The sequence below is a fragment of the Melospiza melodia genome, chromosome 13 (genome assembly GCF_035770615.1).
Source record: "Melospiza melodia melodia isolate bMelMel2 chromosome 13, bMelMel2.pri, whole genome shotgun sequence".
NCBI classification, from domain to species: Eukaryota; Metazoa; Chordata; class Aves; order Passeriformes; family Passerellidae; genus Melospiza; species Melospiza melodia.
This window is the reverse complement of record NC_086206.1, coordinates 21,872,570-21,899,267: the sequence shown is the minus strand read 5'-3', so window position 1 is coordinate 21,899,267 and position 26,698 is coordinate 21,872,570. Positions and strand designations below refer to the sequence as shown.

Sequence of the window (26,698 nt, the reverse complement as noted above, 5' to 3'; positions counted from 1 at the left end):
CAGTAACGGTGCGGTACGGCACGGCGCGGCGCGGTGAGCTCGGTACGGTCTAGCACGGCACGGTGTGGCAGGGTGTGGAGCGGAACGTTACAGCACGGCTCGGTACGGTGTGACACGGCTCGGTATTGTTTGGCACAGCTTGGCACACAATGGGGTGGAGCAGCAGAGTGTGGCGTGGTATGGTGTGGTATGGCTCAGAATGGCACAGCTCGGCTCGGCATGGCTCGGCAGGGCACATCAGAGCGCAGTGCCGTGGCACAGTATAGCTCAGAATAGTATAGAACAGCTCGGTACCGATGGCATGGCTTGGCATGGCATGGTACGGTACAGCACAGCCCAGCACGGTGTGGCACAGCCCAGCACAGCCCAGCACGGTGTGGCATGGCCCAGCACGGTGTGGCACGGCCCAGCACGGTGTAGCACAGCCCAGCACGGTGTGGCACGGCCCAGCACGGTGTGGCACGGCCCAGCATGGTGTGGCACGGCCCAGCACGGTGTGGCACGTCCCAGCACGGTGTGGCACGGCCCAGCACGGTGTGCCACAGCCCAGCACGGTGTGGCATGGCCCAGCACGGTGTGGCACGTCCCAGCACGGTGTAGCACAGCCCAGCACGGTGTGGCACGGCCCAGCACGGTGTGCCACAGCCCAGCACGGTGTGGCACAGCCCAACACGGTGTGGCACGGCCCAGCACGATGTGGCACGGCCCAGCATGGCACGGCCCAGCACAGCTCGGCCCGCCCAGGCTGCAGGCTGGGAGCAGGGCAGGGTTGCACCGGGTCAGCCGGGTGCACAGGGCAGGGTTCAGGGCACACAGCTGGGCACAGGGCACAGCCGTGCATTGCGGGTGCGTGACAGGGGCAGTGCCAGCGTGGGCACAGAGCAGTGCTGGGTGACACCCGAGGGACACGAGGCCCCCAGAGGAGCAGGGTGGCCCTGGAGGGTGGCCCTGGTGCGGGGCTCAGCCCCAGCCTGGCTCGTGCCCCATGGAGCCCATGTGCCACGTGTGGGGCAGCACACACAGGGACACGATGGCACCAGGGTCACCTGGGGACACTCCAGCAGGAATCAGGGCAGGAGCACAGGATGGCACAGGATGGCACAGAATGGCACAGGATGGCACAGGATGGCACAGGTTGGCACAGGATGCCAGTGCCCACGGGCACTCCTGCCACGAGGAACCTGCCTTGTGGGGTGTTGGGGGAGCCCTGGGCCATGGCTGGGATGCGGAGCTGGCACAGGGAAAGGGTCAGGCTGGGACAGGAACACTTCCTGGAGGGAAGGAGCAGAGCTCCAGATGCCAGAGCGTGGTTTGGGCATGGCCAGGAGCAGCAGGAGCTGGGTGAGGGTGCCAGGATGAGCCGGAGTCTCTAGGGAGACAATATCCCACGGGAATATGGTGTGGGGTGGCATCCCACAGCCACTGGGAATGTCTGACAGGAGAGCAGGACCAGCTTTGGGCACACGGGCAGGGCAGGATGGTCCTGACAGAGCAGAAAGGACAACCAGTGCATGGGAAAGGTCAGAGGGAGCAAGTGAACACTCTCCTCATGATGAGCCTCCCATTTCCATGATGGAAGGAGAATAAAGCCCTGGCTCAGCTCCATTAACCGATGAGCATAAACTGGGATCAATCCCAGAGCCGTGCTGGCAGGGCTGGGACAGGGACAGAGCTGGCACACGGCTGCTCTCCTGTCCCACACGGCCAAAGAGCTGCTCCAGGGCTGGAGATGTCTGTCAGAGAGCCTGGGATGGAGCAGAACAGCCCTTCCCAGGGAACATGGACAGTGCCAGCTCCATCTGTGGGGCAGAAACTGGGATAATGGAGCTGGGATAGTGGGAAACACAGCCCTGCGTGGGTTTGAGAGAGGGGAGAAGGGATTTAGGTGATCCAAGGTGCCCGTGCCTCTCTGGGAATGCTCAAATGCACCTTGGGCAGGTGGGATGTGCTGCAGGAGTTGGAGCACAGTGCCAGTGGCATCTCCAGCTGGATCCACGTGGGATCCTGCCCAGCTGCAGCCCCTGGCACCAACATCTGGCTCTGGATGGAATCACAGAATCACAGAATCACAGCATCACAGAATGATGAGGTTGGAAGAGACCTCTAAGATCATCAAGCCCAACCCACGCCCTCACACCTCAACTAGACCGTAGCACCCAGTGCCATGTCCAGTCTTTCTTTAAACACATCCAGAGACGGTGATTCCACCACCTCCCTGGGAAGAGCACTCCAGCGCTTTGTTATTCCTTTGGTGAAAAATTTCTTCCTCATATCCAACCTATCCCTCCCCTGATGTAGCTGGAGACTGTGTCCTCTGGTTCTATCACAGACCGACCCCACCAGTCTGCAGCCTCCCTTCAGAAGGTGTAGAGAGCAATAAGGTCCCCCCTGAGAGAGCAATAAGTTCTCCTCTGAGCCTCCTTTTCTCCAGGCTGAGCACCCCCAGCTCCCTCAGTGGTTCCTCACAGGGTTTGTGCTCCCAGCCCCTCTCTCGTTGTCCCCTCTGGATGTGCTGAAGCATCTCCACATCCTTCCCGAACCGAGGGCCAGAACTGGACACAGTGAGAGGTTTGGATGCCTGGTTTACCCGGAATCAGCCCTTTGGAGCCGAGAACAAAGCCGTGCCGAGCCGTGCCGAGCCGTGCCAGCTTTCCAGCGCCTCCGGCCACAGCCGGGGCGGCACCGTCGGGGACGGGAGCGGGAGGACGTGCGGCGTTTGAAGGAAAAGCCGCCCTGCAGGATTCATGGGAGGGCATTTGCATGATAAAGCGCGGAGCCCTTTGCTTTGGGTAAATCTGTAATTAATACTGAATCGCTGTGTAATTAAAAGCTACCGGCATGGAAAACGCAAACAGAAGCCAAGCGTGTGTGTGTGGATGAGGGAAATAGAATTAAAAGCCAAAAGAAATAGGGGGAAAGGAAAGATGAAGTGTTTGGGAAATGGTGTCAGAGCGCTCTGGGAGGGTTGGAATTTCTGGCTCTGCAGTGTGGAAGTGGGGTAAGGTGGGGAGCTGGGATGGAGAGCAGACAGAGCCCTTCCCCTGCCGTCTGCAGCAGGGCTGTGCCCCTGTTTGTCCTGGGTAATCCATTCCTGTTGCCTCGTGGGTAATCCGTTCCTGTTCCCTCGTGGGTAATCCATTCCTCAGCTCTCATATGCACAAAAAATTCCTCACAAGGCACAGGAGCCGGGGATGAGCGTGCAGAGCACCTGTGGGGTGGATGTGCCTCTCCTGCTTTCCCTCCTGCTGCAATAAACTGGGAACATGGAAGGAGGGAGCATTGTACTGGGCAGTTTGTTCCTGCTGGGTGCTGTCCTTGGATGCGGCCAGAGGTTGAGGAGGACACTCTGAGAGAGACCCTGAGGACATTTGTGACCACTCTAGAGGCATTTTAAACACCTTTGGGGACCTCAGGTACACCCTGGGGACCTAAGGGACACCATGAGGACCTTAAGGTCACCCTTGGAAACTCCCTGAAGACCTTGAAGGCATTGCAAGGACCTTGGGGACGCTGGGAATGAACTCTGGGAGCACTCTGGAATGCCAAGCTCCCACTCAGATGCCTGCTGGGACCAGTCGTGATGAGGGATCCCAAAACCTGGGGCTGCCACAAGCTTGCAGATGGCACTGGGGGTTAGGGTGGCTCGGGAATGTGGCCTGGCCAGGGTTCCCAGACCCGGTGGCACCCCATGGCACTGTCCGTGCTGGATCTGCTGGCACTGCTGGGAAGTTCTCCCTGCTCCTGGCATCATGTGCTGCTGACTCACACCCAGCACTGCAATAAACCATCCCTGGCCAGCCCAGCAGGAGCTGCTTCCTGGTGCTGGACACACCCCGGGGACTTCATCTTTCCATCGGGAATCACCCCTGCTGCTCCAAGCCATGGTGGCCAACAGCAGCGGCTCATCGTCAGGAGGGATCAGATCAGAGGGGAAAATCCCTCTGGGAATTCTGCTCTGCTCCCTGTGACACTTCGTGGCCATCCAGGACCTAAAGAGATCTGAGGAAAACCAGGAGAGGGGTTTTGGACAAGGCATGGAGTGCCAGGACAAGGGGAATGGCTTCCACTGCCAGAGGGCAGGGATGGATGGATACTGGGGAGGAATTCCTGGCTGTGAAGGTGGGCAGGCCCTGGCACAGGTGCCCAGAGCAGCTGGGGCTGCCCCTGGATCCCTGGCAGTGCCCAAGGCCAGGCTGGACAGGGCTGGGAGCACCTGGGACAGTGGGAGGTGTCCCTGCCATGGCAGGGGTGGCACTGGATGGGTTTAAGGTCCTTTCCAGCACAAACCATTCCCTTCAATCCAAACCATTCCGCAATTCTATTATTTATTCTCCCAGCAACGCCGGTGATTCATCTCTTGGGGAATTCCAGCCGCTCCTGTCTCCTTCCCTGGCTGGGATCAGGGTCAGCAGCATCCTCACGGCTCAGAACCGGCAGGATCGGAGCTCCCCACCGTGTCCCACACATTCCGAGCTCACAGCCGCTGCGCAGCGGGTCCCCTCACCGTGCCCGTGCCCCGTGTTTCCCCCGCACTCCGTGCCCCGCTCCCGCCGCTGCCGCCGCCCTTCCCAACATGGCCGCGCCCACCTCAGCCACCACAGAGAGGGCGGCAGGGGGCGGGACCACGCCGCGCCTTCAGCCAATGGGCAGAGGCGGCAGGGTGGGCACGGCCTCTGCTCCCTTCCAGCCAATGGGCAGAGGCGGCAGGGTGGGCGCGGCACGGCCTCTGCTCCCTTTCAGCCAATGGGCAGAGGCGGCAGGGTGGGCGCGGCACGGCCTCTGCTCCCTTTCAGCCAATGGGCAGAGGCAGCGGGGTGGGCGCGGCACGGCCTCTGCTCCCTTCCAGCCAATGGGCAGAGGCAGCGGGGTGGGCGCGGCACGGCCTCTGCTCCCTTCCAGCCAATGGGCTCGGCGGGCCCGGCCGGCGGCAGCCAATGGCGGCGCGGGCTGGCGTGGCGGGAAGCGGCGGCCGCGATGGCGGGCGCGGGCGGGAGGAGCTGGCGGGACCTGCTCGGTACGTGAGGGCCGGGGCGGGCCCGGGGCGAGCTCCGAGCCGGGCGCTCCCCGCGGTGACGGCGGGAGGCGTGAATGTCCCCCCTCTGCCTTCGTACACCCCTTCTGTACCGGCACACACCCCTCCCTCTGCCCACGTGTCCCGCTCCATGCACCCCGCTCTGCTTTCCTCAAAGCCGCCGTGCCCGGGGACACAACACCTTGTACATCCACCAGTCCCTGCCCTCATGGCCCCCGTGCCCTGAGACACAACCTCTGCCCTCGTACATCCCCTCTCCCTGCCCGTGTGTTTCCCTCACACCCCGCTGTGCCCCCATCCCCAGCAGCAGGAGCAGGAGGTGGTTTTGGGGTGCTCTGGGCACACGCTGTTCAATAAACCCAAACTCCTCAGCAGGGAGAGCCAGGAAGAGGAGAAGCCCCTTTGAGAGCACAGCGGAGCTCCAGAGAGCGGCACTGCAGCTGCTGGACCAGCGCCAGAACCTGGCTGAGCTGCTCCTGGAGGTAGGAATGGTGGATCAGCACCAGAACCTGGCTGAGCTGCTCCTGGAGGTAGGAATGGTGGATCAGCACCAGAACCTGGCTGAGCTGCTCCTGGAGGTAGGAATGGTGGATCAGCACCAGAACCTGGCTGAGCTGCTCCTGGAGGTAGGAATGGTGGATCAGCACCAGAACCTGGCTGAGCTGCTCCTGGAGGTAGGAATGGTGGATCAGCACCAGAACCTGGGGGTGATCAGCACCAGAACCTGGCTGAGCTGCTCCTGGAGGTGGGAATGGTGGACCAGCACCAGAACCTGGCTGAGCTGCTCCTGGAGGTAGGAATCGTGGATCAGCACCAGAACCTGGCTGAGCTGCTCCTGGAGGTAGGAATGGTGGATCAGTACCAGAACCTGGGGGTGATCAGCACCAGAACCTGGCTGAGCTGCTCCTGGAGGTAGGAACAGGACAGCTCAGGGGTGTCGTGGCCCAGGATCACATCTGGATGACATGGCTGTCCTCATGACAGCCTTATCTTGAGCCACTGTTGTGATTCAGCTGTGTTCTCCCTCTCCTCACGCACTGATTTTACACTTACAACAGATAATGCAAATATCTCCCACAGTTCAGGATCTGTCTTTCTCTAGAGAATATTGCCCTTTATAAAAAGAAAAAGAGGATTTGACTAGAAAATGATCCAACATTTGGACACGTTTCATCAAATATTTATGGCCACACGGCTTCACAGAAAGATGAGGATTATAGAAATTCTGCTCCTGGTGCTGCTGCTGAGCTGTTTGGTCCCTGGAGATGAGGAACTTTGTCCTGGATCTCCTTTTTTATGAATAAACTGACAATAACTAAACACACATCTCTTGCAAGGTGAAATCTGTGCTTTTCCGTGTGGGAGCTCCGTGTTAATTTCACTTCAGTTGCTCCGGCAGTGCAGGGATGGGTTTGTAGATGTGTGTGACAGACATCTAAGTGTTTTATTTGGTTTGCAGGTGGGAGATTCAGCCAAGCCAGGTGTGCAGGATGGGGCAGAGCACCAGGGAGTGTCACCAGAGTCATTTATAGGTGAGCACCCACCAGGCCAGATGTGGGGGAAGAACCCTTCCTCAATATTCAATTTTTGCCTTTATGTGCAACCCCAGTTTTGCTTTCTTTTCACTGTTTTGGTCCTGTTTCTTGCTTGCCTGGTGATGACAGCCTTGTGCCTTGCTGTTCAGTCTCTGTTCTGCAGGAGCAGGCCTCAAAGCTGGGTGTGCCCACAGCGACCTTGGCAGCCAAAAATGCCATTGCCAAAATGGAGCAGATCTGCCAGGATCCTGCCAGCCCCTCCAGAGTCCCACTGCTGAACTCGGACCAGAGAGTAAGGGGAGAGCCTTATCTTTAATTTAGCAACAGAACAGCCCTGCTAGGTTTCACTTTAGGCCCAGTTTACCTGCTCTGATTCAGCCCCAAACACGAGTGGAGTGGACACTCATTCACTGAGGTGCTCGATTTGCTTGCAGAAGTACAAGATAAATAAGAAGAGAAGTTTAGGCCTTTCCCCTGTACTCCCTCCATCATTTGACCCTTTAAAGAGGAGCAAACAGGGCAAAGCAACAATCTGGTTTTTTGAGAGTGTGTTATTCACAAAGGGAATTATTTCTGCTTCATTTCCGGGGCGATGCCAGAAGAGATTGACCTGCCTGCTTCAGACTGTGAAGGATCTGCTGGCAAACAACATGTTCTGTCGCTCCCTCTTCTGCCAGGACATGTGGAAAATGAAGGTGAGAGCTCATGGAGGAGCACTGTGGTGTTACACCCCATGAGGATTCACCCATGGGATGTGGCATCTCTGAATTCCTGGGAACGACTTGTTTTCCTGACCTTCCAAAGGCATGAGCTGAGTTACACATGGTGGGGCTTTTTGGTTGTTCTGTTTATTTTGGAGCAAGTTCAGTGGGAACTTCCTTGTGTCTGCAGTGGGATTTGCTTTTTCAGTTGAGGTTTGGAATGATTTGAATTATTGGAAACTGCCACAAAAGGTCACTGACAGCGCTGTGGTGATCAGGTGCTGCTTCTGGGGTCCTGTGCAGAAACCCCCAGCTGACAGTGGGGTGACACAGTCCCAGAGCCCTTGTGTGCTTTGCTAGCAATATTCCAAGTGCCTTTGGCATCCTGGCTCTCTGCTTTGTTTACCTGGGAATGGTGATAAGGCAAAGTGAGGGCACAGAGAAAGAAACCAGATAGCAGATAACAGCTTGTGCTGCCTGACAGATGGGATGTCTTGATTTCATTTGGTGTATTTTGTGGAGACAAGAGGTGCTGTGAGTGGAGTCAAGGGCTTTTTATGAGTGGGAGGGCTCTGATTCCTCCCTGCTCCCATGGGAAAGGAGGAAAGGCTGATCTGGCCAGATAAAGGGCTGTGCCCTGGTCTCAGATATCCTCTGCTGAGCTGAAAATAGAACTGTGTGTTTCACAGGCTGATTAGCATCTCCTGGTCCTGGGGCAGACATGGGATAAGGCAGAGATAACTGTAGCTGAGGGTGTTACAGTGAGAATTAGGTTGTGAAGACAAAGGGTGTGAGGCAGCTGCTGGTCATGGCACAGAGCTCCTGGGGCTTTTCCCTGTGCCCAAGGCTCCCAAATGCCTCTTCCTTCTCAGGGTGGGGAGGTTTTGTGCAGGTGTTGGTTGTGCCTGCAGTGATCAGAAGCTGCTGCTGCTGCACCTTTCCCCTGCCAGGTGCTCCCTGCAGGGCTCGGGGCTCCCCTGGACGTGGGCAGGAGCTGGAAGGGATTTACAGGGCAGCAAGTGCATCCACACAGGGGCAATGCCTGGTGCAGATTTTTGTTCATTTTCCCTTTGTGTCCATCAGCCTTTCCACCTGCACGATTGCAGAGTCTCTCCCTGTGGTCTCCTGCAATCCCAGCTCTGTTGGGATATGGACTTGAGAGTGGCAACCTTATTCCACAGGGACTAATAAACAGTTAATAGACTAAAAGACAATTCTCTGATCTGGATCTGGATCTGGATCTGCATTAGCAAAACCTGAACCTGAGTCATGTTACCTGTTTCCTGGGGTATCCCTGCTCCTTTAAATCTGCAGGATCAGCATTATTCCAGAGGGGAAAGATGAATATATTCATTACTTGTCCACGAAAATTTAAAATGATGATGCATCTACAACCCTAAACCTCTCAAAACTTCTAGATAATGCAATCTCTCATCACCAGGCATTTGCTGTGTTGTCAGTTTTAATGCTGGGCGGTTGGAATAAGCAGAATTGAGCTTTATTTCTCCTGTACCATGTGCAATAACCAAATGCTGAGTGCCCAGAGCAGGCTGTGACCTGCTGCTGCTGTGTCCTCAGGAGCCCCTGGTGCTGGAGGCCGTGTGGCACCTGCACAGCTGTGACATCGTGGGCCTGGCAGAGCTGCTGGACAGGTGAGCAGGGCCCTGGGGGCTGCAGATCCCCCAAAGCCTATTGGGGCATAATCTGGGATTAGTCATGAGTATTCTGGAGGGAGGATATGGTCAGGTGCTGCCCAGGGATCAGATTAGCAGGATTTAGGAGCTGCTCTGGGCTTGGGGGGTTACTCTGGGGTGATGAGCCCAGTTCAGGGCAGGGGCTCCTTGCTGGTCACCAACTGGATTGAGAAGGTCTTGCTCTGCAGAAGGTGGGTGCCTCCATCTTCACCAAATCTTACACTTTTTTGGTCTGGCAGAGTTAACCTCCAGAGAACTGTTAGTCTTAGAATTTTGGTTTTTTGGTTTTTGCCCCCCAACAAATGTCCAAGACCGAGTTGGGCAGGGCTTGGAGCAACCTGCTCTGGTGAAAGGTGTCCCTGCCCAAGCAGGGGGTGAAACAAGATGAGCATTAAGGTCCCTTTGAAGCCAAACCATTCCATTACTCCACGATTCAGAGCTAACAACTCACCCATTTGTGGAGTTCAGGTTGTCTCCTTATTGTGTCCCAGTGATTTTCTAGGCTTCTGGTATTGGTTAACTTGTCTGTTCACAATGAAAGCAATTTAAGGGAACCAAAGGCATAGATTAATAATTTGATTTCCTTTTTGAAGGATTTATATCTGAGTGTCTTAGAAATTGGAACTGAAATTCTTCTAGCAGAGGTTTCCCAATGGAAACTTTCATGTCAGGGATGGGGAAATACTTGGATGCACAATTTCACCCACATTTTTCCTTTGCATGTGTGTGTTATGGGGCCTTTTTATAAAGCAAATAATATAAAAAAGCAACTGTAAAGCAAATGTGCTGGTCCAAATTAAATAAAGGAAGTGGCACATTTAGGGCAGAGGGCACAGGTGGAGACAGCCAAGCCTTACAGAAAACAGGACGGGTTGAACTGAAGGTGCTTTTGTGTTGCAGGAGCCCAGCAGGCCCAGCAGCAGTGGAGTGGCTCTGCAGCAGCCTCTGTGGCCTCTGTGAGCAGGCTGGGGACACCTCCTGTGGGGACACCTCCTGTGGGGACACAGAGCTGGCACAGAGAATTCTCTCAGGCAAGGCCCTGGGCTGGGAGCAGGGCAGAACCTCAGAGATGGAACAGCACAGGCCTCACTTTGTGTTTCCTTACCTCATTTCTCTGGGGAATGTATTTTTTTTTATGTTTAGCAAATTTAACAAATTTTCTCCCTTTAAAAAATGGTTGGTTTGAATTTTTCCATCCCTTGGAGTTAAGGTAACTCAAGGAAGTGTAATTGTGAGGGGTGTGGTTCAGGGGTGATGCACTGGCACTGTGACACTCAGCAAAGCCCAAGAGAGATTTTGGGCCAGAAATATTTCAGAGTTCCATTCCCCCCCTGTCCATTTCTGTTATTTATTTTCTTAGTTTAGTTAGGAAAAAATCCCTGCAGTGTCTGAGTGTGGACCAGTGCAGCTGGTCAAGTACAGTTCTGCAGAGGTTGCGGAGCACAACTGCAAATTCTTTAGGCTTTGAAATCCTTGAAGTTCTGGATTCTTTCTCCTGGGAATGATTTTACTCCAGGACAGTAAATGATTGCTGTTAGTGGGGACTGTTGGGACAGGTGGGAGGGGAAGGAGGAGGTGACCTGTGTGCAGAGGGAATGCTGGAACACCAGTTTTTGTCTTGGTTTGCAGACTTTGCCATCGTGTTTGTTCAGCATGGCTTTGAGCAGCCCTCAGAGCTGGGAAGGAAGGTGGAATTCCAGAAGGTTGCCTACGTAAGGACAAATGAACCTGGCTGCAAATGCTGCTTTAATAAAGCAATGCCATTGATGTCTGGCTCTTGCTGAGTACAAACAATTCAGGGCTTGGAGCTGCAAGGGGAGGGTGCTGGTACAGGTGCAGGAGTGGGGGAAATGGTGAAACCAGAATTGAGATTTTTATGTATGGAGAATTGCTCCAAGGTGGCACATCAAGGGGTTTTTTAACTTCCTTTCACCTGGATTGCTTGGTGTTCCATTTGAATATGAGACATGGAATGTTGTAAGTTTGGAAAGGGCTGCCCTTCCGTCTATTTTATCTGTTCTATTGCACAGCCTAAGGTCAAAGTGAAGCTTTAAGAGGGGCAAAACTCTTTGAGTCAATTTACTTTTTCTGCATTGAACTGCAGCCCTTTGAAACTCTAAATCCATTAATTTGTCCATTTTGAACAGATCTGCCGTGCTGTCTTACAGAGGATGCTGGCGTGTGAGTATTGCTGTGGTCCCAGCTTTGTGCAGCCACTGCTGCCTCCAGGACTTCCATGCCTTGCTCACTGCTGAATCCCTGAGGAGAAATCCTTTGCCTGGCTGCTTTGTCTGTGCTGTTGTGCATAATATTTATGTCACTGATTTTATTTGCCTCTGCTTTCCCTGTCGTTCTCCTGAAGTGTCTCCAGACACTGCAGGTAATTTCTTGCATTTTATGCTACTTTGTTTTTCTGCTCCCAGCTGTAACATGATATAGATACCTGACCTGATTTCCTGATTTTTAACAGGTTTTTGGAAGCAGGTGGAGCACAGAGGTTAGGCCAGGATCAGCTTTGCTGCTTGGATTTATTTTTTTTTTTTCTACCTAGTAAATTAGACTTTGAGTTGCCTTTTGCTGACTCACCGTTTGGATTTGCAGACCAATGTTTTCTGAAACCTCTATTTTTGTGCTGAGCCAAGACATCTGGTGTAGGTGTGGATTCTTTAAACACCAGTGTTCATCAACTGCAACGTGCCTGCCCTGGCCTGAGCTGCCCTGGTGCCTCTGCTGAGGGCTCAGCCTGGCAGCAGCTCCTGATTTACCGGCAAATCCTGGTGCAGGGAGGCTGAACTCGCTCACATGGGGTTATTTTTGTCCTGTGTCACAGCTGATCCTCACGGGGAGATGCTGTAGCTGCTGCTGTCCTGTTCCTTACACACCCCTGGCTGGTGTCACCTGCCCGTGCAGCTGCTGTCGCTGCTGTCTCCTTAGTGACAGCGATTCCTGCTTTCCCTGCTGCCTCCTTTCCTGCTCGTGCTGCTGCTGTCTCTGCTGTAAGGGGACCCCATCCAGGCCAGGGCACCTCCCTCCACCCCCGTGGGCACTGCCAGCCCCATCCCCTGCCCCAGGTGTCACAGGGAGCGCTGTCTGTGCACTGAGGTGCTCACAGACCTTGTGAGTTCTTCTAAAAAGCTGCAAGAGAAGTGCTTCATTATTTAATATGCATGAATCCCATCTCAGGTGGCCCTTTAAGAGTTGAAAACCAGCCCTTGTGAGCAGAGGAGTAGTGATTTTGGAGGAGGAGGAGGAGGAGCAGGCTGTTGGCAGGCAGACAGGAGTCTGCATCCTGCTCTTCATTTGCCCTTCCCGTTTGTGCAGCCTGCCTGCCTGCAAAATGCATTCCAGCAGGTTTATGTAAGATATTTTATTAGTCCATACTTTGGGGTCACCTCTGAGGGGTCCCACTTCATTAATCTCTGGAGAACATTAGGACTTTTAATGTAAAAGAATTCCCTATTAGTGAAGACCTTCCCAGGAGGAGAAGGACAGGCTGGCAGTAGCAAGGGAGCAATGTGCTCACTGCAGTGATCTGGCAGGGCTGAGCTGCTGTGCCTGAAGATAAGCTGAGTTTATCTCCTTTGCTTTATTCTCCCCTACTTAACCTTAGAGTATTCCTCAGCAGGAGAGGAGAGTGTTACATCCTAAAGCCCTGGTGGCATGTGAGGGGCGTCTGCTTCGCTGCCCCTGCTCAGGAAATTTCCTTTTCAGGGTTTTTTTTTCTTGACAAAATTATTTGAATACACAAACCGAGCTCCTGTAGCAGTGAAAGAGGAGGGTTTTCAAGGCGGGGCGGCACAAAGCAGAAGTGCTGCTGCAGCAGCCTGCAAAGCAAAGGCTTTCCCAGGCTGTGGGCTGGCAGAGGTGTGGGCTGAGCATCGCCAAGACAACCAAGCTGCCAACCTGTCTGATCTCCGCCCCGTTCCTTTTGGGGCAGATGGAGCTTTTAAAGGAATTCCTGCCATGCAAATGGCACATTTACAACGCGTGGCCCTCCCCCAGGCTGCCCTTTGTCTGGACCGGGCTTGGCAGGGTGCTTAATGCAGCTTGTGCAAATCCCAGACAGGCTGCGCGGTGCTCGCACTCACTGGGGCTGGGTTTGGGAATGAAACCCTGATTTACATGCGTTTTTAGATGGCTTCGTTATTAGCATGTTCTTTGGAAAGGTTTTAAATTGGTTCAAGGGCAGTGGTAATAGTTTCTGGGTCCCTGTGTCACTTTGGAGAAAATCTGAGAAGAATTTAGCACTGCTGAGTGGCTTCTGCACATTTCCTTATGGGGTCACCTTTGCAAAGGGGCACAAATTGCTGACCCTGTTAATTCCCATGTGGGATTTACACACTTCTTTTTGTCACAGTTCTTTTCTCATTGGGTTTTTGTGTGTTTTGGGGTCCAGGGGTGCTTGATGCTGTCGGTAAAGAGAAGCAGGAAGATGTTTCCATGGTGCAAGCTGTGAGGTTCTGGTAAGAAACGTTCCAAACCTTGTCAGGAGGAGTTTTTTATCCACTGTTGCACTTCTTACTGAAATAGGAGCAATGCTGTGGGGTGTTTTTTACTTATTTACACACACCCCCACATCTCCCAGTGCTATTTGTGCTTGGTATTCTCCTCTAATAAAATATGTGCAGACAAAAGTGCTTGTAAAAAAGATAAGTGCAGGAACAAAAGTGGATTCTGGCAGTGCTGGAGCCAACCCTGGACCTCCCTCTTGTCATGCCAGAAATTCCCCATCAGGTTTCCTCACTGCTTCTGAGCAGGAACACCTGGAAGGTGAAATCATCTCCAATTCCTGCTTCCAAACTTGTTTTATTTAACTGTACATGTCACCTTCAGCCCCATGCAGGGATACCCCTCAGACTCACATTTAATCTGATGGCTACAGAGTGCTGAGTAACCATTCATTGTTTTGGTTTTTTTAAATACATACCAAAAAGGATGTGTTTATGGCAATTTGAGAATACGGATGTAGGATAAAAATCAGTAATTCCCCCTCAGCAGCAGCTGGCTGTTCCTATTTCATCAGCAGCTGGTGGATCACATATTATCAGTACCTGGCTGATCATAATGAATCAGTGCCTGGCTGATCACCTGGCTGACAGTGTTTCTGGTATCTCCTTGTCCTTGCAGGCTGAATGTGTTCCACGTGCCCCTCTATGGAAGTGTGGCTCACCCGGATTCCTTGAGGCAGTTTTTCAGACACACCCTGACTGAGGTTCTCACCTACAACCCCGTGCTGAAAGGTGGGAATGGCCAGGGGCAGGGCTCTCCAGGTGTGTCCAGGGGTCCCCAGGTGTGTCCAGAGCTCTGCCCCACACTGAGTGGAGGATCCAGACCCCGAGCAGCCTCCAGGCTTCTCAGCTCCTTCCTGGGGTCTGTGTAAGCAGGGTGCCAAATCAGGCAAAAAAAAAAGTCACCTGAGGGTCATAATTCAGGAGGAGATTTTGGGCAGGAAGGTTCTAATCCTGGGTCAGTGATTGTGGAGCTTGATGTTTTTGGGGAGAAACCTGTTTGAGCTGTGAAATCTGCTGTGCAGTCCCCAGGAGCTGTGATCTGGAGCTGCTCGTCTGTTGTGTGGGAGAGCTGTGTCATTGCTGGCTCCCAGATGAGAGAGGTTAATGAGGGAAAAGCTGATTCCCTGCTGGTTCTGGGTGCATGTGCCATGTCAGCCCACGCAGGTGGGATCACAAAACAGCTCTGGGGTGACAGAGCCACGGAGGAATTGCCCAGTCCTTGTGCCACAGACTGATGGGGGACAGAATTCCACTGGGCGGTGTGTAAAGGGAAACCTCTGTGTTTTGGGTGTGTTAAAACCTGCTGCTGGGGTTTTCTTTCTGTGGGTGCAGTGTCTGATGCCATCCAGATGCAGAAGGAGTGGAGCTTTACCAGGACCTCTCCCCTGCTCACGGCTCTGTATCGCAAGGTACCTCTGCCTGGTGTCACCCAGAGAACTGTGTTATGCTGGGTTTGTTTCCACTGGAAAACCTGACATCAGGCTATTGGAAATTAGTGCAGCATTGTCCAGTTGCAGCATCCAAACCAATCACCAGAAGCTCTGGGGGGAGGAAGCATGAAGAAAAAGAGCAACAGTGAGATTTGCTAGTGCAAAGCAATTAATGAGAACAAAGGTGCTGATTGGAGATGTGAATTTTCAGTGCTGCAGTGAATGTGGAGATGTGAATTGTCACTGGAACAGTGAATGTGGAGATGTGAATTTTCACTGGAACAGTGAATGTGGAGATGTGAATTTTCACTGCTGCAGTGAATGTGGAGATGTGAATTTTCACTGCTACAGTGAATGTGGAGATGTGAATTTTCACTGCTACAGTGAATGTGGAGATGTGAATTTTCACTGGAACAGTGAATGGAGAGATGTGAATTTTCACTGGTACAGAGTAAGACACGAGCTCTGAGAGAATGGGAATTTTACTGTTTATTGTAGCTGGTGCTGGTTCCAGTCCAGGCTGATATTTGGGCCTGGGAAGCTGATCCAAAAGCTGCAGGACAGCTTGATAAAGTCAGAGGAAAGCCTGTCAATCCTGTGTGTATTTCCCTCTTTCTTGTGGCTGTATGTCCCAGTTAACAGGAATTTCCCTCCCTGCAGCTGCTGGTGGCATTCAGTGTGAAGGAATCCGTGTGCCAGCTGCAGCAGGTGCTGGAGACCCACGAGGTGAACTGGCAGCACGTGCTGTCCTGTGTGTCCACGCTGGTGGTGTGCCAGGCTGAGGCTGGGCAGCTCTTCAAGGGTAGGTGGGCACTGCCAGCCTGGGTGTGCCCCTGCTGCTGGGGGGCAGCACACTGGGTTCCTGCATGGCAAAGAGCAGCAGCACAGCACATCTGCTTTTCCATCAGACCCCCCATGTCTGTGGGGATGGCAATGCCAGTCCTCGTGCCTGCCACTTCTCCAGCTCTGAGTACAGCCCAGGGTGGTGGTTTGGTAATTACCTTCATCATTAATTGGCATGGTGGTTACTGAACCTTAGTTCCACCTTTGCTAGCAGAGCTTGTTTGTGAGAATTCCTTACTAATTATCCCAGTGCTGGACTCCCTGCAGGGAATCCAAGTGTGTTTGACACTTGAAAGGGCATAAAAACATAAAATCAGACCCCAGAGGTTCTCCAGGCTGCAGTACATGTCCTGCCTCGTGTTTTATCTCAGATATTTGTCTTCGTTTGCTGCAGAATACCCAGCACTGTTGTCAGGAGCAAAGTGTGAGGTTATTGTTTGATGTTCCTAGATCTCCTGAGCCATCTCCTGCTCAAGGCCTTTGGGAATTATGACATGGAAAATATGATCACTGCCTTCCTGATCGCCCGCCAGGCTGCTCTGGAGGGCCCTGCTGTCTTCATGCCTTACTCTGAGTGGTTCAAGGTGAGACTCAGGGAGGCCTGGCCTGACTGGGAGCTTTGTTTTAATTGTGTCAGGCAACCTGTGCATGAGGAATGCTCTGCTGCGTGGAGAGAGCCTTGTCCCAGACAGGATAGCCAGGAATGAGAAAGGGGAAGAAAAATAAAAACAAAAAATACAAGGGATTGTATTGATATTAGGAATGATTGAATATTTATTACTGCCTTTGTGTCTGCAAAGAAGAAATTTATTTGGTTTTCCCCAGTTTTTTTTTTCTTTATGCTTCAGAGTCCCTCCTTTCATCTTTTAGGTCCACCTGGCCTGTTGTAGTTATTTGCTAGGAATGCAGACGTGTAATTGCTGTTATTATCATCCCTTGGATGGATGGCAGTGTCTTGATAAGCAGCACTGTTGTCATTGCACAAGCTGGGGGTTATGGCAGAGGAAGCATTGCTGTTTCCTGGAGGTTTGCATGCAGCTGTAATTGCTGTGTTTGACCTTACAGATAATTGCTTGTTGCTTTTAACTTAACCAGGTGGGTGTTTTAGGGATGCAAATCCCCACGCAAATTCTACCTGGAAATTCCTTTGTGTGAGCTTGCAAATGTAAGCTCAGCTTTGGCTGATAGAGTGTCCAGGAGGTATCAGGAGGTAAACTGGTTGTGTTCCTGTAGTCCCAGACTGGTTGTTTTCCTCAGAATGCCCAGATAAACCCGTGTAGAAGCCTGCAGATTTGTGCTTCCCTTATGAATATCAATCTTCTGGTGCATCTCAAAGGTGCCTTGTGTGAGTGTTCTCATGGCAGCAAACTTCCTCAGAGACTTCTGTAAATCACCATGATCCAGGGAGAGCTCAGAGCCCCTAAAGGGGCTCCAGGAGAGCTGCAGAGGGACTGGGACAAGGGATGGAGGGACAGGACACAGGGAATGGCTCCCACTGCCACAGATCAGGGCTAGATGGGATATTGGGAAGGAATTCCTGGCTGTGAGGGTGGGCAGGCCCTGGCAAAGGTGCCCAGAGCAGCTGTGGCTGTCCCTGGATCCCTGGCAGTGCCCAAGGCCAGGCTGGACAGTGGAGCTTGGAGCACCCTGGGATGGTGGAGGGTGTGGCAGGGGATTGGATCTAAATGGTCTTTAAGGTCCCTTCCACCCAAACCATTCCATGATCCTGTGAACTTTCTCTGGAGATTTCTCTCCAGAAGGGTTCTCCTGGCAGAAATGGGATCTTTGGGATTGGAGTGCTGGGTTATGGCACTGCTTGGATGAGGTTTCTTTCTCTCCACACTGAAAGGTTCTCTTGCCATGTTCCCCTGATCCAGGCCTCCTTTGGGAATGCTGGTGGCTACCACGGGAGCAGTAAGAAATCTCTGGTCTTCCTCTTGGAGTTCCTGTCAGAGCTGGTGCCCTTTGAAGCTGCCCCGTACCTGAAGGTGAGCAGGTGCTGACGGAGATGGTTTAGGTCCAGAGCTGCCCCAGAGTCACTGCCCTTGTGCCTGCCAGTGGGTTCAGCTCATTAGAAATGTTGTCATAGCAATTGCATTACTTCTGTTCATTATTCAAACCCTTTTCTTCCTGCAGTAAGGAGGGACAAGATGATTTTATTGACGGGGAGAATTCCTTTCATGGGATTAAGTTTGAGCGCTTCGCTGATTTTGTGTGTTTGTTGTTGTGAAAGATTATGTCAGTTGCCATGAAAATGATGTATCCTTAACCAAGCAATGACACCTTTGGGGGGTGTTTGAGGTGCCCATCAGCGAGAATGAGCTGGAATTTTGGCAGTGGCAGAGCTGTGTCTCTCCCCTTGCAGGTGCACATCATGTTCCCCCCGTGTGTGCCCGGCAAGCACCGCGCGCTGCTGCTGGAGTACATCACCCTGGCCAGGACCCGCCTGGCTGACCTGCAGGTCAGCACAGCCCAGGGAGGGGCTCCTCTGGCTCTGTCCTGCCTGCAGGCTGTGACCTCTGACCTCCCCAGGTGGCCATCGAGGACATGGGGCTCTATGAGGACCTCTCTGCCCCCGAGGAGGCCGTGCAGGTACTGCTGCTCTGTCTCAGATTCATCACCGCTCATCCCTTTCCCTCTGGAAAAGCACTGGGGTTATCAACCCTGCTGCCACTCCAAGGCTGAGTGTGCTGCCAAGCCTCCAGAGGTTTTGGTGGCCATCAATACAGGATCTCTGCACTTTTCATGGAGTCACATTTTATAGGCATCTTGATTATTTTTGGTGGAGCACTCCATCTCAGTGGTGTGGGACCAAAGGGTGGGTATTCAAAGGAGATTTGGGGGTGGATTCTACACTCTATGGCTCATGATGAATTTTGGGTAACAACAATAATTTATAAGGAAGTGTTTGGCTTTATTATTCCTTCCTACATTTGGGTCAGAGGAAGAGGCCTCACTCACATGATTACATGAAATACAGGCTGGAGGCAGGGTGGCTGAATATAATGCAAGAAACCCAGTCCTGTGGTGAACTCACAGGCATAAGTGAGGATTTAATTTAATTTTTCCAAGTCTGGTCCGGTTGTCAGCTGAGAAACTTGTTGCAGCTTGAGGTGTGTTACTACTCAAGGCAGAGGAACCCGGGGTGTCGGTGCCTCTGCCTGCAGGCACAGGCTGCAGGTGGGGATGCTGTGTCCTGATCCCACACGTACAACTGACATAGAATCACCATGCAGCACATTGAGAGCAGAAAGGGTAAGTTCATCACCACCCTGGGTTCCTCACATCCTTCTCCCCTGTGAGGCAGCCCCAGGCCCAGGCTCTCCGTGATGTGGAAAAGGCCCTTCAGATATTTGAGAGCAGCAGGAAGATCCCGACCTCTGTGATAGAAGCCAGGTACTGTGTGCTTCTCAGCTCCCCCCGGGCTTAGCTGGAACAGTAATAATGATAATAACAATAATTGTAGAAGCCAAGTCTGAATCAAAGTAAGGAAACAAGAAAAATTGAGGATGTGAGCAAGGGAGGTTTGGGGAAGTTCTTCCCACTTCCTGAGGAGTCATCTCAATAGAGGATGTTTGTGGGGAGAGTGAAAAGGCACATTCCCCTGTGCAAAAGGAATCCAAAATGATCACAATAAAAAGCAAAATGAAAGAAATGAAAAACCATTGGCTAATCTGAACCTGGTTTGTCTGTGGTTATGCACATGAGCATGTTGTATTTGCAGGAGCCAAATTAACTCCTGAGGAATGGAGATAGCACTTTGGACCCTTGGCATGGTTAACACTTTGCTCTGTTTATTTCCCAGCATTTTCAGACGACCATATTACACTTCCTGGTTCCTCCCAGCCCTGCTCAGGCCCCGTGTGGTCAGTATTTGGCTTTTTTCTCTCCCTTCCCATCAGCTCTGTGTTTGTACACAGATCATTTGCCCCTGCCCTGCCTTTTCCTGTCTTGCAGCTCCCAAAAACCCCAGATGGACGAATGGCTTTTATAGACTCCCTGAAGAGGTATTCAGAGCTCCCAGTGTTGTTTTCTGTGCTGCTGGGCTTTCTGTTTGGGACATTTGATATCAGATTATCAGAGGCTTTGACACCTTGGTTACAACCAACCTCTTGGCAGGGCTTGGTGCTTGCAGGCTGTGCATGGAGGAGTTTATCTGTGCAGTCTTCAGGTGTGTAATCAGTCCTCTGGCCACTGTGAAATCATTATTTAGGAGTCCCTCTGGCTCCAGGTACATTTTTTATGCAAATCTTGAAGGACACAGCTGAATGTAAAATTTCCCCAGGAATTCTCCCTCTGTGGAAGGCTCTTTGGGAAGGGATAGGGGGGCAGTGAAAGATGAGACTGAAATGTCTGCTAATGCTCCAGGGGCACCAGGGTGATGCCCCAGGAGGACACAGCTCCTCTCAGGACTCCAGCTTGCCCTGCCTGCATGGTTCAAAGTGCTTTTCTGCAATGCAGGGGCAGCTCAAGTTTACATCCAGTAGTTCCTCTGTAACCTCTCATGAAGGAAGAATGTTTGCAGCACCGCCTGCAAATGAGGTGCTGGGCCCTGCCTTGTCATTCCAGTCTGGCTCTGAAGTTAAAGGCTGCATCACTTAGTGAAATTAAAGTGGTGAGGGAAGCAGCTGAGTTCTGGGGAGCCTCCTGGGACGTGCCCTCAGCTCTAAATGCTGCCCTGCAGAGGGGAGGTCACACCTTGGTCTCAGCACGTTCATGTTTTACATCTGTGAGTGCTGCATCTCACAGCCCACACTCTTATGGCATCTTGGACGTCAACTAGACATGAAACGGGCATGAAAAAATTAATTAATAGCACATACAGTACTGGGTTTGTGTGTGCTACGTGTGTGCAGTGCTTTCTTTGAAACTCTGGGTAGAAATCTCTGCCCCTCATGTCAGATGATTAAAAATGCTTCAGATGCTCTTTATGCTTCAGAGTCCCTCTAATTACATTTCACAGAAGGGCTGTTGTTTGTGCTTATTTAATAAAGGCAGTTTGTGGTTATGCAGGGTAATAAATCTCCTCTTTTTCACAGAGCTGACAAAATACCCTCAAACTTGTACTCCACATACCTGCAAGCCTGTCATGCCATGAAAGAGAAGGTGTTACAAGGTAAAAAATGCAACATTTGCTTATGGATCAATGTGAAATGGTAATTTTTCCACCGCTGCCCTCCTGAATTGAGCATTCTCAAAGATTTATGGCTGAATAGGTATTTAATCCATATAAATAGGTGTTAATGCTGTAGCGAGCTGTCCAATTCTCACTCCTGCGATGACTTTTTCTGCCAGCCCTGCCTGGGTGGGATTTTTTTTGCAGTGCCTGGGAGCCCTGTGCTGTGCTGAGGCTGCAGATGCTGCCTGAGCCTGAGCTGGCTGAATTCCACCCCCAGGACCTTTCCATGAATCAGCACTGCAGCCTGGGCTGGGGATTGCTGTGCTGGGAGCTGCTGTGCTGATCCCCTGTGCAGTGACTCTTGTGCTGCCCTGGCGTCCTCCTCTGAGAGGGGATTAAGGAGATCTGAGGGGCAGGGAGAGGATTCAGCTCCTGCTTTGCACATGTTTGGGTGGGAGCTGAGCCCGGGCCCCATCCCTGCAGCTTTACTGGGCAGGGCTGTGGATGCTTAATGAGGATATTTAATGAGGATATTTAATGAGGATATTTAATGAGCTCTGCTGCTTCTGTCAGCAAGTGGGTGCTTCAGACTCACCTTTCCAAGGGTTTGCACACAATGCAAAGGTCAGGCTGGGTGCAGGGATGGTTCCCAGTGTCAGTGTCAGCCTTTGCCATTTGCTGCTCTTGCTGCTGGGGGATTCACTCCTGGCCCCTGTGCAAGGAGCTGTTCCTGCCTAACAAACCCTGGGGGGTTTTGGGGCTGGGGCAGTCACTGCTGGTGTCTCTCTCTAGTGGGAAAAGGAATTTCCTTTTATTCCTTCTCTTGAACAAGAAGCCAGAGTAGCATGGGACTTCTGGAGAAGCTGATGCTGTAGCCATGCTGTAATGTCTGTGTGCATTCTGACCCCAGCCTTGAGGACAGAAAATGTTTCTGTGGGGGGCAGAGCTAAAGGAAGTGGGAAGAAAACTCTGAAAACAAAACTTTTTTGCCTCTCGCCTTTAAAAAACCGAATTCCTTTTTGCAACTAGGCATAAACCCATAAATTATTAATTAAATAGCACATTCCGAGAGTAGAAACAAAGCTCTGTGTGTGGCAGACTGACAGTTTGGGGTTTTGTAAAAGTAAATTCTGCTCCTGCGGAGAGTGCAGGCAGAGATTGCTGAGTGCATTTCCTCTCCTCCCTGTCCAGATGCCTCCAGAGCAGAGCCCAGCCATCCCAAGGAGCCTTTGGAGCAGCTGGAGGCTGAGCTGGCCGAGCTCAGGACCCTGGTGGTGCAGCAGGCTCAGTGGGAAGGTATGAGGGAGTGATTCTCATTGTCTGTCCCAAAAGTGCCTGGATAAAGCGTGGCTGGTGCTGGCAAAGGCACAGCAGGAGCTACTGACACCTGGTAATCCTTCAGAGCTGATAATCCTTCCAGCTGTGAATATGTATGTGTTAATGTGTGGTGTACTCCAGCCTCATCTGGGGCTTATCTTTGTGATAACCACACCAATCTGCTGCCCCACTCCTGGGGCTCACCTGGTGACAGGGCCCCCTTTGGAAAGCAGTTTCCCCTCTGGTGTGAAAACTGCTCCTGGGGTGTGCTGGTAAAAAATAATGCTGAGGATGCTGATCCACCATGTCCCAGCCAGCATTTTTGCTTATTAAAGCTTTTCCTAACATCCTTTAGACTCTGATTGATTAAAGTTTACATTTTGCTTGCTCTTGGTGCTGTGGGCGGTTGTGAATGTTTCACACCTCCTCTCCTGTCCCCCTGTGCCCCTGTCCCCACAGAGGTGGCAGCGCAGCTGGCCCTGGTTTCAGACAGGCTCCGCGGTGCCCTGGGGGACAGCAGCGAGGACAACGAGGCTGCTCCTCCTTGCAGTTCCCGGGTCAGGGTGGCTGTGCCTGCCCCGGGGCTGTCACCCTGTCCCCAGAGGGTGAGTTCCAGCTGCGGGGTGGGGCTGGGCAGGGAAATGCATCTGCACGGCAGGCGGGAGAGGAGGCTGCTTTGTCTGCAGGAAATGCACTTCTCTTGTCTCCCTCATCCTGCCCTGCACAGCCTTTTTTCTGTGTTTTAACCACCTGGAAGTTGCTGGATGATGGGATCTGGGGATGTTCTCTAAAAGGCTTTCCTCAGCAGCCTTGCCTGGGTGTTTGTTGTGTGCTGGGCTCATTCCTGGGCTGTTATGGGCTTCGTTTTCCATCCTTAGTGGCAGTGGATCTGTGTCGCAGACATCTTTTCATGTAAAATCCTTTCTTTAGGATTTTTCCTCCTGAGAAGCTGAGAGGCCTCAGGGACAAAATGCAAACAATGGTTATCTGCTGCTGTGGAATGCAACAGGTGCATCTGGGATTGGTCTCATGTGGATGTTTGGAATTAATGGCCAATCACAGTCAGCTGACTCCTACTCTCTGTCCCAGACAAACAACAATGAAAACAAACCTTTGTTTTCATTCCTTTCTATTCTTAGCTTAGCCAGCCTTCTGAGGAGAACTTTTTCTTATAGTCTTTTAGTATAGTTTAATGTAACATATATCATAAAATAATAAATCAAACCTTCTGAAACATGGAGTCAGATCCTTGTTTCTTCCCTCGACCTGAGACCCCTCACAGATCTGTACAGCTTGGAGTGAATCTCATTGACCAATTTGTTTCCTTGTTCTCATGTCAGGAAATGTAATACACACAAAGCAGAAATCTGGGCTCAGGCATGCAGCCTGGCAAGCAGGAATCAGCAGTGTGGGTTTTATTCCAGGTTTATTCCTGGTGCTTTTTATTTCAGGTTGTTGATCTCCTGCTGACATCATTCTGCCAAACTCTGCTAGCTGCTTCCTCTTTCAACCCTCCTGACAGGTAAGTCCAAGAGCAGAGAACCCAAAGTGGGTGATAACCAGAATTCCAGCCCTTGTGCAGGGCTGAGGAGGGACCCTGGCTGTTCACAGTGCCAGGCTGGCAGTGCAGCTGAAGTGTCTGCACTCCCAGAACCAGGGCACTCTGAGGCACATCAGTGAATAAACCAAGTTTCTCTGTTGTCGCAGGTCCCTTCAGCAGAGTGGCCTTTGTCTCTCTGTGCTCTGTGCCAGGGTTTGAACACCCCCAAAACAGAGCTGGGTGCTCTGGCTGGGGGATGGCAGTGGAGCCAATGCCTTTGGTGCTGGAATTCCCTCCTGGCAGGGGCTGGGTGGGCTCTGGGTGGGCTCTGGGCTGGCTGAGGAGCAGAGGCAGCAGTGCCTGCCCTGGAGCTGCAGCTCAGCTCCTCCTCCTCCTCCTCCTGGAGCAGAGCCTGCAAACATCATGGGCAGCGTGTCAGTGCAAAATCACTTTGATGGGCAACAAGGGCGTGCTGAGGAGCTGGCTGTGCCTGGGCAGCCAGGGCATCCTTCCCTCTCTGGCACTGCTCACTGCTAAAAACCTGGCTGAGAACTCCCTGTGACAAACAGAGTCCCAGGAAATGGTGTCTGAGCACAGCTCCCACCTGGCCTGCTCTGAGGGTGGGTTTTTCTTATCAGGGCCTTGTCACAGCAGTTCCTTCCTGCTTTGTGTTGTGATCCCATTTATTGCTGAGCCCCAGGCAGCTCCTCCTGTCCTTGTTGCCCCCTCAGAGGCCACTTTGGCCATGGGAGAGGCCAGCAGGGTTTGAGATGCCCACAGTGCCATCCTTGTGTGAGCAGGGCACTGCAGGGTTCTGTGCCCAGCTACCCCAAAGTGCCCTTGCTGTGAGCCCTGTGTGGAATGATAATTGTGCTGTGTTTACAGACAGGCCTGGAGCAGCTCCAGGCTGTTTGAGCATCTTTAATTAGCTGTTGCTGTGTTGGGGATGGGTTTAATGAGCTTGTGGTTTCCCGTGCTGCAGGCAGGGCCCGTGCCTCTCCCTGCTGGTGAAGATGATGTGTGGACACAGGAATCTCCTGCCTGCACTCCTGGCCAGGCTCTGCCAGCTCCTTTATCACCAGGTCAGCTCTGCAGCCAGCAATCCTGCACAATTCCATCCTGCTCCATTTCCTGACCTGGGGGCATGGACCTGTCTGGGCTGTGCTGTGGGGAGACTTTACTGCCCTCCAAAAAAAAATACTCCTCAAAAAAACACCTCTTCCAAAAAAATACCACCCCAAAAATACCCCTCTGAAAAAATATCCCTCCAAAAAAACACCCCTCAAAAAAAAAAAAAAAACACTCCCAAAAATATCCTTCAAAAAAAAATACCCCTCCGAAAAAATAGCCCTCCAAAAAATACCCCTCCAAAAAATACTCCTACAAAAATACCCCTTAAAAAAAACCTCCAAAAAATACCCCTCAAAAAATACCTCCAAAAATACCCCTCAAAAAAAATACCCCATCCAAAAAATATCCCCCTCAAAAAAATACCCCTCAAAAAAATACCCTTAAAAAAAAATAGCCTTCCAAAAAATACCCCTCCAATAAATACCCCTCCAAAAAAATACCCCTCAAGCAAAAAAAACTCCAAAAAATACCCCTACAAAAAAAAAAAAACCCTCCAATAAAATCATACCCCTCCAAAACAATAATACCCCTACAAAAAAATACCCCTCAAAAAAAACCCCTCCAGAAAAAATACCTCCAAAGAATAAATACCTTCAAAAATCCCCTCTTTTGTCAGGGAGTGTGAAGCTGCCCTCAGGAACATGAGGAGAATTTTCCTCTACAGAAATATTGCTCGTGGAAGGTTAATGCATTCTGAGACATTTGAACAGAAGCTAAAATAGGCAAGTTTAGGGAAGAGACAAAAGAAAAATGGTAGAATGCTTCACTCCTGAGCTTCCACGTTGAATAATTCAGTTGTAAAAGTTTAAAAATAAAACTGAGATACCCCTGTCTGGGCTGCAGGGTTTGTTATTAAAGAATTGCTTGGTTTACTTCCTTTGCCCTGTGATATTGCAAGGGTGAAAATAACAGGCTGATAGATGAAATTAGCTGTCAGAGAGGCTAAAAAGCCTTGAGAATCCCCAAACCTGAATTTACAGTGAATTATTTCAAGTTGCTGTACTACAGAAACCTCCAGTTCTGCTGTGGGTTGTCTCTTATTAACCCTGCTCAGTTTTTGCTGCACTGCTGGAGATGAGAAACAATGCTCTGCTCCTTCACTAAGTCTGAGTATTTTCTGAAAGGTGTTTTGGTACAAAAAAGGTGTTTCAGAAAAGTGTTTTGGTACACAAAAAGGTTTTTCAGAAAGGTGTTTTGGTACAAAATGTTCCAATAATACAAGTGAAGTATCACAGTATCAAAGATGAAAATTTAAAATGCTACAATGAGTCAAAAGGTAAGAATTTTACCAATGAAATATTACAAAGTTACCAAAAATATCTTTCCTGCTCTTCACGTTTTTTGCCTCGCAGGGTCCTTCCCTCGGTGCCGCTCACATTTTGGGACTGGCAGCTTTTGTGATCCACTTAAGTGAATGCAGAGCTCTAATTCCTGCAGTGGAGGCCGATTTTGGGCCCTCTCAGGCTGTTCCTGGCAAGGCCCTTTCTGTCTCAGAGTACTGGAGCTCCTTGCTGCTGTGCAGGACAGAGGAATCCTTTGTCTTCTGCTTGAGGTGAGTGGGGCATCCCCTCCATCCCTGCTCCCCCAGGTGTTTGGGATGTCCCCCTGGAGCATTTCCAGAGCTTTTGGAGGTGTTTGACCCCACCAGACAATGGGATTCTTTCCTTTTCCCTCCCAGGTTTTGCACTGCAGCAGCAGCTTACCTGATGTGCAAGTTTTCATCCTGCTCCCGTGAAGAGTTTTGTGCCTTGGTTCCTCCTGGCCTGATTAAAAAGGTAAAAGGGAAAAAAGTTGTGCTGTAACTTGTGAGAAAGTTCGGTCTCAGCCCAGGTGCCTGTGCAAGTG

The 26,698-nt window shown here is 51.6% G+C and overlaps 1 protein-coding gene and 1 long non-coding RNA gene across 3 annotated transcripts in view; one reads left to right on the top strand and one right to left on the bottom strand.

Annotated features, from left to right (window-relative positions):
• The first annotated feature begins 4,968 nt into the window (after positions 1–4,968).
• The window catches only part of FANCA (FA complementation group A), a 34,044-nt gene continuing 12,314 nt past the window's right edge, over positions 4,969–26,698 (top strand). Inside the window, exons 1-27 of one of the 2 annotated variants that reach the window (XM_063168217.1) lie at positions 4,969–5,014; positions 5,408–5,514; positions 6,492–6,564; positions 6,717–6,859; positions 7,167–7,262; positions 8,847–8,920; positions 9,863–9,993; positions 10,592–10,674; positions 11,110–11,143; positions 13,359–13,425; positions 14,090–14,202; positions 14,806–14,882; positions 15,564–15,705; positions 16,197–16,330; positions 17,624–17,734; positions 18,112–18,207; positions 18,279–18,338; positions 19,054–19,142; positions 19,552–19,612; positions 19,704–19,753; positions 20,786–20,862; positions 22,057–22,161; positions 22,642–22,787; positions 23,634–23,704; positions 24,705–24,804; positions 26,206–26,405; positions 26,532–26,628. In XM_063168217.1, the coding sequence (XP_063024287.1) occupies positions 4,975–5,014; positions 5,408–5,514; positions 6,492–6,564; positions 6,717–6,859; positions 7,167–7,262; positions 8,847–8,920; positions 9,863–9,993; positions 10,592–10,674; positions 11,110–11,143; positions 13,359–13,425; positions 14,090–14,202; positions 14,806–14,882; positions 15,564–15,705; positions 16,197–16,330; positions 17,624–17,734; positions 18,112–18,207; positions 18,279–18,338; positions 19,054–19,142; positions 19,552–19,612; positions 19,704–19,753; positions 20,786–20,862; positions 22,057–22,161; positions 22,642–22,787; positions 23,634–23,704; positions 24,705–24,804; positions 26,206–26,405; positions 26,532–26,628 (2,577 nt within the window). In that variant the 5' untranslated portion in view covers positions 4,969–4,974. Of the gene's footprint in view, positions 5,015–5,404; positions 5,515–6,491; positions 6,565–6,716; positions 6,860–7,166; positions 7,263–8,846; positions 8,921–9,862; positions 9,994–10,591; positions 10,675–11,109; positions 11,144–13,358; positions 13,426–14,089; positions 14,203–14,805; positions 14,883–15,563; positions 15,706–16,196; positions 16,331–17,623; positions 17,735–18,111; positions 18,208–18,278; positions 18,339–19,053; positions 19,143–19,551; positions 19,613–19,703; positions 19,754–20,785; positions 20,863–22,056; positions 22,162–22,641; positions 22,788–23,633; positions 23,705–24,704; positions 24,805–26,205; positions 26,406–26,531; positions 26,629–26,698 lie in introns of both variants that reach the window. The other variant, XM_063168216.1, reaches the window with a different exon arrangement.
• On the bottom strand, positions 26,123–26,635 carry LOC134424435 (uncharacterized). Its single transcript, XR_010029420.1, has 2 exons — positions 26,557–26,635; positions 26,123–26,364 (listed from the first exon to the last, which is right to left on the bottom strand). It is a non-coding gene; the product is annotated as an uncharacterized LOC134424435 (long non-coding RNA).